General features: G+C 42.6%; 1 protein-coding gene across 1 annotated transcript; it reads right to left on the reverse strand.

Moving 5' to 3' along the window:
* Window positions 1–1,130: 1,130 nt before the first annotated feature.
* On the reverse strand, window positions 1,131–3,296 carry etfbkmt (electron transfer flavoprotein subunit beta lysine methyltransferase). The gene is made up of 3 exons (XM_034535812.1): window positions 2,533–3,296; window positions 2,308–2,438; window positions 1,131–1,560 (listed from the first exon to the last, which is right to left on the reverse strand). The coding sequence occupies exons 1-3, from the start codon at window positions 2,814–2,816 to the stop codon at window positions 1,202–1,204; spliced, it is 774 nt and encodes a 257-aa protein (XP_034391703.1). The 5' UTR covers window positions 2,817–3,296; the 3' UTR covers window positions 1,131–1,201.
* Window positions 3,297–9,331: the final 6,035 nt, after the last annotated feature.

Here is a 9,331-nt window from a genome sequence, read left to right on the forward strand (position 1 = left end):
AAAACTGAACTGATTTTGTACTGTTGTACTGTACTGAAAATCATCATATAACATAGTTTAACAGTTAGCCATCAGAAAACGGTTTATACAACTTATGTTGGAAACATCTGGTTTTGTAACAGATGTTTCCTAGAGATTGGGACTTGGGCAATTAATAGTTAGAACAATTCTACTTGACACCAAGTGTAAAATGTATATTTCAATATCACATCAGTGTGGTATACAGATTAGGCATAGTGACAAACACATTTCGTATGCAAAATCCGAATTTTAGTGGAGGCTTTGCCCGACTTGACCTTATGTTCTTTGAGATCAGGTCTTGCTTGTCTTTCTGTGGGGTCCGGGGATCCTTCCCCAGTATTAGAAGCAAGTGTCCTCTTCTTCACCTCGAAGATCCTGCCAGAGGAGTACTCCCTGGTGCTCCCCCTTAGACCATGAATATTATTTATGGCCCTGTGGTTGTGTGAGACTTCAGAGGTTAGTAAACATATGGAGTTGTAAACAAAAGACCTGCAAAATTCCCCGATGTTCTAAAACAGTCATTAGTCCACCAAAGAGAAAGAAGAATGACTGCATCATAAACTTCCCATACATGACTTGTGTGTTCTGCATCTTGACCCAAATATGTGTTCAGGATGTGTCTGACCTTACCCATACTCAGTACTGACAATCAAACAATTGTACTGCCTCTTCAAATAAGGGATATTAAAAGTTCTTTAAGAATACTTTCATCAAAAAGTTTAAAAAACTCAGCATGGACCATTTTGTTACAAATGTGTTTGGGTGGTGGGAAATCATCATTGTTCTTCCTCCAAAGTGGGGCGTGACCAGTTTGAGAACCACTGGTATAGGGCAATGAGAGAGAACACATTTTTTATCAAGGATTTTGAGTGTACGTTTATACAATGACTGTAGTGGTTTTAGAGTACTGGCCTGTGACCAGGTTGTTAAACAGTAAGTGAAATGGGAAACAACCACAGGAAGCATGTATGTCTGAGCTGCCTCTGTTGACATGTAGTTTCATGTGAACCTGAAATTTGATAGATTAAATCTGACCTGATTTTAGACCTTTTTTTTACCTGAGATTTTAATGATAATTTGGAATAAAAAAGTACTCCAAGATACTTGTATTCAGGTACAACCTTTAGCCTCACAGTCAGTACATGTGTCCACATTCAAACAAGAAGGCACGGAGGATCCTCTAAGGTCCTGAGAGTTCAGGGTGATAGCACCAAACACTGCTGCAGGTCAGACCATAGTTCTCCTCTCGGACAGACTCAGGCAACTCAAACTGAGCCAGCTGACGCAAGAGTCTTCGGATGCGGTGTTCTTCAAACTGGGCTCTTCCAGGATCTCCGATCAGGACTTTGGTGCCGTGGGTGCGGATGCAGTGATCCAGCCAGCTGTGAAGGCTGGTGGCGAGGGCCTCGTCATAGAACATGTCCCCCAGGAGGATCAGGTCAAAGCCCTTGGGTGGCGAGCCAATCATGTTGTGGCTCAGACAAACAGGAGGCTGCAGGCCATTAAGCTCACAGTTCATGTGGGTCGCGACAGCTGCAACTGAAAGACAAACCAGTCTTTGCCATTCAAACTGTACCTTCTATTGCCCTGACTGAACAGACTCAGCGATCATGTTCTGTATTTTATTTGCTTCAGCTCAATTCTGATGTCGGAGTTTAAAACACAAAATACTGTATTCTTAATATAATTTTTTCCAAAACAATGTAATCACTGGTAGCGTTTCAAAATAAAGAAAATAAGTCTCTTTCAAAGAATGCTATCAAACTAACTTATTCTAATCAAAACAGTTGTGACTGTATAAACATAAACAAGTCAAGGAACAAGAAAGAAAATGTCAAATTATTTAGTAAGAATTAATTTTCAACTTTCATTTCATGTATTGATATATGCTGTGTTACTATGTTTAAATAAGTCTGACACCACTGTAAATCCCATTTTCATGAAAGTCAAAATGATGACTTCACTACAGTGAACTTAGTTGAATTAAAATGTACTGCTTTGGCCCTACCCAAACAGTTTGACCTCAAGCATCAGGTTGACAGCAGTCATCTCAAATTAGTTATTGTATATTTGAGTGTAATGGACCTACAATGAGACACTCTCAGCATTATGATTTTATAACTTTGTTTTTCTGTTGTTAAAAGATCCACGATGGTAGGAGGGGCCCGACAGCACATTTTTGCTACAGGGTCCAATGACAGTGCAGTCGGGCCTCGTCTCTGCATGTAGTGGATGTCTGTATGCATTGATGTAACATTATGAATCAAAATACATATAGATGCATACCAGTGTCAATGTCATTGGCAACTACATGAGCAGCACCACATAGTGTTGCAGCGATGGCTGAGGCTCCACAGCCGCTGCCCAGATCCAGAACCGTCTTACTCCGACACACTGCAGGGTTATCCAGGAGATATCTGCACAGGATATGTGTGTGTGTGTGTGTGTGACACTTAACAGCAGCAACTCACACACGTCAAACAGCTGACTATCGTGGGGCTAAACCGTTACCGTGAGAGCGCTTGACCTCCTGGCCAGTATATGGCCCAGTACGGGTCATCAAACGGCCACAGCTCGGGTCTTTCCCTCCAGAATCTGCAGGTCGGGGTGAAGAGCCTCAGTTTAATCTCTGGCGTCAAACTTTGCTTTCCAACTACTTCCGTGTTCTCTGAAATAAATGTGCGGATGTGCTCCGGCTGGCGGCTGGTTGAGGCACACCGAGGTCTGTTTGTCTGCGCAAACGCTTTGAGAAACACTTCAATAAAACGACTTCTAGGCGTCAGAGGTCCCAACATGGTCAGACACCGGGAACACTGCGAGCTGCGTCGGTGCGTCACGGTGACCGCGGAGCTGCCCGGTGTTACGGTTTAACAAGCGACCCTGTTAACTGGCGACTTTTCACGTATAGCGGTCCTCGTGAATGCCGCTTGGTTTAATTTTGTAATGAAGTGTCAACCCCTCTCATATACATAATAATATATACTATACAAATTAAACAATGCGGCATTCACGATGGCAGCTACGTGTTCTCTTCCTATTTTCAACAACTACGAAAACAACGGACGCGTTGGTTCAAAGCCGCCAGTTAACACGGTCGCTTCTTAAACCGTAAACCGGTGATACTTATACCGACCGGGTGTCGGTGTCAGGAGAGATTAACGCCTCGATACGTCAACATACTGACAGGTGAGTACACCCGTGAAATGTGCTCAGCTGAGGCTCGTGCGACTATCTGAGGTTGTTTTCCACACGGATGATAAATAATGTCGGACAGAACTCTTGCATCGCCCTCAGAAACAGAACGCACGCAATCTTCGTTCCGCTTTAAAACAAACCACACGGTTCCTCCACAGTGGGTGCCCTGTCCCAAGTCTCTTAATTGTATCCCCGTTTCTCTCATTTGCGTCTTTTCCATGCGAGAGAGGTAACGAGGAAATATGTTCTAAGAGAAACATCGTGTGTTTCGTGTTTATGAATGCATCGCAATGTAAACAGTGCAGCGGCTTGGAGCCCGAGACTAATTCCCCGTGGGACAATAAAGTATAGTGTATCTCATCGTGTATGATGACACATGTATCTGTTCACTGTTTTCCCCCACAGCTATTCGTATCTCTGATGATGAACAGTATTACACACAACACGATAGGATAGGCTTGATGTATATTTTAGATTTTTATTGAAAGGGATGAAAAGCCGAACAGCCCCTCCTTTATCTTATTTTACAATCTTCATCAGTGCAGTGTGACCAGTCAAACGATTGATTTGATCTGATTTTGACATTAACAATCTAATCTGGTTGTCTAAATATTCACACACGCAAAAAGAAGAACACCAAAACAAGACACAGATTCAATCCAACGTGAGACCTGGACACACAAGGAAAGAAAAGCATACAATGGAAAGAAGTAAAATAAACTACAAACAGCATATGTGTTGTGCATTAAACTGAAGCATGGAACAGAGTTTCCATAGTTGTCATGAGAGGTGATAGTGAACATTAATCATGAATCTAGGAGACTATGTTCTATAATGTGAAAATGACACGGTGTGTGTGTGCGTGTGTGTGTCATATGCTACACACTGTTTGTTCAGTGGCATGAGGGACTGGCGCCTGAGGCTGTTACAGCACCTCTTACGTTCTCATCTTGTGTAAAGGTATTGCTTTTTGATGGAGGAGGTGGAGGAGACTTAATGGATAGTTTTCTTCCTGACATTGTCGTAACCCAGAGCTCACCCCTGTGGCTGGAACCAGCACACTTACAGATCTGCTCAGGGATTGTTTTTATAGATGGCAGCTGTCTTTCAGGGCCGGTGGACGTAGCAATTTCATATCGGAGTTGCAACCTTGAGCCTCCGGTCCTTGAGTCAGTGGGGCAAGAGTAACAATATGTTCACAGTCTGCAGATTAAAGATATCAGAAAAACACTGACCTTTGTTTGTTATTAGCAAATATAATAATCAACATTAGTTTCAAATCAGGCATCTTTTTATCTTATCACATATGATTTACTAGTTCCAGAGGCCTACAATCTAACGGTTAAAAAAGGAATTTAAAGTTCTGTGCTGCTGAGGAAGATGATTTAGACTACATGACTTCTCTCTGAAAAATACTAAATTGATATGATATTAGACCTGGAGAAGGCTTTCGACCTGGAGAAGGCTTTCGACCGGGTCCCTCGGGGTTTTTTGTGGGGGGTGCTGCGGGAGTATGGGGTGCCGGACCCGTTGGCACGGGCCATCCGGTCTCTGTACGCCTGTAGTAGGAGCTGTGTTCGTCTCCTCGGTAGTAAGTCAGACACGTTCCCGGTGGGTGTTGGCCTCCGCCAGGGCTGCCCTTTATCACCGGTCCTGTTTGTGACCTTCATGGACAGGATATCTAGGCACAGCCAGGGGGCGGAGAGGATCCGGTTCGGGAGTCTCGGGATCGCCTCTCTGCTGTTTGCGGATGATGTGGTCCTGTTTGCCTCCTCGGACCGTGACCTCCAGCATTCAGTGGGGCAAACTGCCTACCCCAAGCGAAGGGGTTCACGTATCTCGGGGTCTTGTTCACGAGTGAGGGTAAGGTGGAGCGGGAGATCGACAGGCGGATCGGTGCGGCTGCAGCAGTAAAACAGGCGCTGTACCGGTCCGTCTTGGTGAAGAGGGAGCTGAGCCGGAAGGCAAAGCTCTCCATTTACTGGTCGGTCTACGTTCCAACCCTCACCTATGGTCACGAACTCTGGGTCGTGACCGAAAGAACGAGATCTCGGATACAAGCGGCCGAAATGAGCTTCCTCCGTAGGGTGGCCGGGCTCAGCCTTAGAGATAGGGTAAGGAGCTCGGACATCAGGGGGGAGCTTGGAGTCGAGTCGCTGCTCCTTTGTGTCGAAAGGAGTCAGCTGAGGTGGTTCGGGCATCTAGTCAGGATGCCTCCTGGACGCCTCCCATTAGAGGTTTTCCGGGCACGTCCAACTGGTAGGAGGCCCCGGGAAAGACCGAGGACACGCTGGAGGGATTATATCTCCCGGCTGGCCTTGGAACGCCTCGGGATCCCCCAGAATGAGCTGGAAAGTGTTGCAGGTGAGAGGGAAGCCTGGGTCGGCCTGCTGAACCTGCTGCCACCGCGACCCGACCCCGGATAAGCGGGTGATAATGGATGGATGGATGGATACGATATTACATTTTCAGAAAATATGCGTGGCTATTTCTTGCCAGGCCTTTTCTCATTTAGTCGTACAGAGTACAATGTGAATTAGTAGTGATGTAGTATATGTTGTTGGAAGAGTCAAGCTGGGTGTGAATTCAAATTACGTTTCTTGGTTGTTAATTTACTAAGTGTTACCTAGTAGCACTGAATTAATGGCAAACAATGAACGAAGAAAAGAACAAAAAAATAAAATAAATGTAACTCAATGCATTTTCCCTTGCTGTGTCGGCTTCTCGCTGTGCATGCAAAGGATTAGATATGTCTAATCATACAAACTTATTAAAGAACATGGGACTTTCCTAAATGAAGGCATACTCTTGGCTTGGACAGACGGGAAAAGGTTAATATGCAGACTAGGCTATATTTCAATATCACATCAGTGTGGTATACAGATTAGGCATAGTGACAAACACATTTTGTATGCAAAATCAGAAGTTTTTATTATGCCCCTTGGCAAAAAAGGGAATCAGACAACATCGGTTTAGTCGAAGTTCAGTGGAGCCAGACGGTAATGCTCTCCCTCGGGCCAAAAGAACAATATAACACGGAGAGTAGCATTTAATACAAAGGTTAATGATAATTTTTCCTCTACACTGTCAATTAATACTACTTATATTGACACGTTCCATACCAGATCGATGTGTGTACTCTTTTTTTTTTCAGACACACTGGTACAACTGGCCTGAGTTAATGTCAAAATCAAGCATTTAACCTTTTTTTTTTTACCAATCTGAACATGTTAGGCAAGGTTATTGCATATTACAATGCTTTTCTTCCCTCTGTCATGATTTTTCACAAAATTCACATATATTCCTCCTCAGTATTGCATTAAATACCGGGATCCTTAGATTAATTTCCCTTTGCTCCGTCCCTCTCTTTTGATGATCTCTTTGACCAGACACCCACAACTCGCATTACTTCAAGAAGTAAAAGTGCTACTCCTATTTGATGAACTACCCCTGGTGAAAGCAACTTTTCCCCAAAGAGGATCAACAAACCTTGTATTAGGGTTATAAATTAAGTGAAACGTTCCTCACCTCCCTCTTTACTGCAGTACATCTTCTGTCTCCCTTCCCACATCCCAGACAGGAATGCGGAGACAAAGCACTTCATGCTTTAACCTCCGAGGTGGTTTTTCATTATGCTGGCTTGATGATGTTTAACTTACTATAAAACCTTATTAACTTTAAACTTGACTGCTATCTGACTAATAATAATAATATATCTTGAATAATATATCTCTGGAGTGTGGGTGTAACTTGACTACCGATGGCACATCTCTAAGAAATGATTGTTGTCACATGTTGTGGTTGGTTTGTTGTTATGCTGGCTTGATGATGTTTCACTTATTAAAAACGTATTACCTGTAAACTTGACAACTATCTACTAGTGAGACACCACCGGATCTCACAGACAGGACCTCAGTAAACGAACACCCAGAGAACACAAGAGGGACGGGATCGTTCTGGAGTCAACTGAATGTACAAACACATGCACCACACTTTATATTCTGAATCTGCAATTGACTTATCGGCCCCCAGAGACCTCTTCAGCTTCTACCTCTCTTTGTACGTGTCTTCCAAAACCTTCTTCAGACAAATGTATGAAACAGTCTATACCTCCACTATATATATGGTTCACCGTGACCCAGCTAGGACATGTGACGATAGAAAGAGTGCCAGGACATCCAATTCAATTCAGTTTATTTTGTATAGCCCAATATCACAAATTACAAATTTGCCTCGGAGGGCTTTACAATCTGTACACATACGACATTCCTGTCCCAGGACCTCACATAGAGAACTGAAACGTATATTGTCAATCAGGGGACTAGAGGCTCCCAGTCTAAACCATCAGTAATCCTGAATTGCGCTCTTGCGACTGTTGAACAACATATGAACCTCAATCACAACCTTGATCGGTCCCAACAAGCCCCACAGGGGATGTGATGAGGCAAACATCTAGACCCAGAGGTTTTGATAGATGCTTGAATATGTGTATGTGCTCTACTGGGGGGTAGACTTACGTAGGTGTGGAAGATTGAAATAAAAAATTAAAAAAACAGTTGAGGGTCGGGTGATGATAGATGATGAACAGCTGATTTAAGAAACCCCCAATGTTACACGTTAAGGCATGCTTTATGAAAAGATTAGCAGAAAGGGAGGTAGACGCTGAGGAGGTCGGGGAGGTTGACGCATCATGAGACTATAAAGTATACTGTGAATGTTCAGTTGATTCCGGACTAACTTGGTTTGCTTGTAATCTGTGAGTTGCAAATAAACCCATGTGAAGTAAATCTCTCTTTGTCAGGATCTGGAGTTTTTGTGTCTTGATTCCTGTTTTTTATTTTAAAGTCCCCGTCTCTCGTGTCCTCTGTTTCTCTGCACTTCCTGTCCCTGTGATTCTCTGCCCTGTTCCTGATTGTTTCCTCCTGTGTCCAATCACCTGCACCTAGTGTATTTAAACCCTGTTTGTCTCGTTCCCCAGTGTTGGTCCGTCCTGGTTAGATCCCTAGTGATTGCGTGTGTTAGACCTGTTGTTATCTGTTATTCCTCAAATTAACTAATTCCACTGGTTAAGTGAAGAATAAAGTTTATTTTCAACGTTGTCAGTGTTTGGGTCCTGTCTCTCGGTGGCTACACGTGACACACGTGTTCTGTGGGTGTTTGTTTAAGTTCCTGCCGGTGAGATCCTGTGGCGTCTGTTGAAGAAAATCATCATATAACATAGTTTGAACACCCTACATTGAGATTGATAAAAAAACGGTGTATGTAACTTGTTATGATAAACACATCTGGTTTTGGTTATTGATTCAACCGACTGGTTTGATTGGTCGAAAGTCTCATCGGAGGGCTGGATTTATAAAATATATATATATATATATATATATATATATATATATATATATATATATATATATATATATATATATATATATATATATATATATATATATATATATATATATGCTGAAAATTCTAATACATTGGACTTATTGAATGTTGCCTTGTGCTCATTAAAACACTTCCTGCTGGGTTGCTACTCCAAATCAACGTCTCTTCTCAGCATTTTGCCACAACATGATGGCAAAACCACAGGTAGTAATAATTCCAACACGAAAGTCACAACAAACCACAGCTAAAAGTGAAAAAAGTGAAGTCATGGACGTAGCAGCTTTTTTTGTGATTTGAGTTGCTGTAGTACAAAGAGAATCTTCAACAGTGCACAAGCTCAAAGCGTTAAATTTGAGTTAAATGTGTCACTTTTCCGTCTTCTGTGTGTTGGCCAGGCACCCAGATGTGTGTGCACGACTGTTAGTAGTAGATGAGCAAAGGAGGGGGATTTTCCTGGAGCTGATTAGGAGCAAACACCATCATATGTAGAGACATTGTTCATAGTATGTTCCTAAATGACCTGAAGTGAAGAATCGCAATATCCTATATTATCGTACAATACTATTTAAAGTTAATAAAAGCAATCTAATTATTTGACAAAATAAACAGCACAAGTGTAATCTGTATAAATGCAGCAGTAGCATACTCATTTACACCAGCATTAATGAGAAATAAACTGGCCTTTTGACTTGGAATTTGTTGTAAGTTGGTGAAATAAATAAATAAAACA

Source organism: Cyclopterus lumpus, chromosome 6 (assembly GCF_009769545.1).
Source record: "Cyclopterus lumpus isolate fCycLum1 chromosome 6, fCycLum1.pri, whole genome shotgun sequence".
Classification (NCBI taxonomy): Eukaryota; Metazoa; Chordata; class Actinopteri; order Perciformes; family Cyclopteridae; genus Cyclopterus; species Cyclopterus lumpus.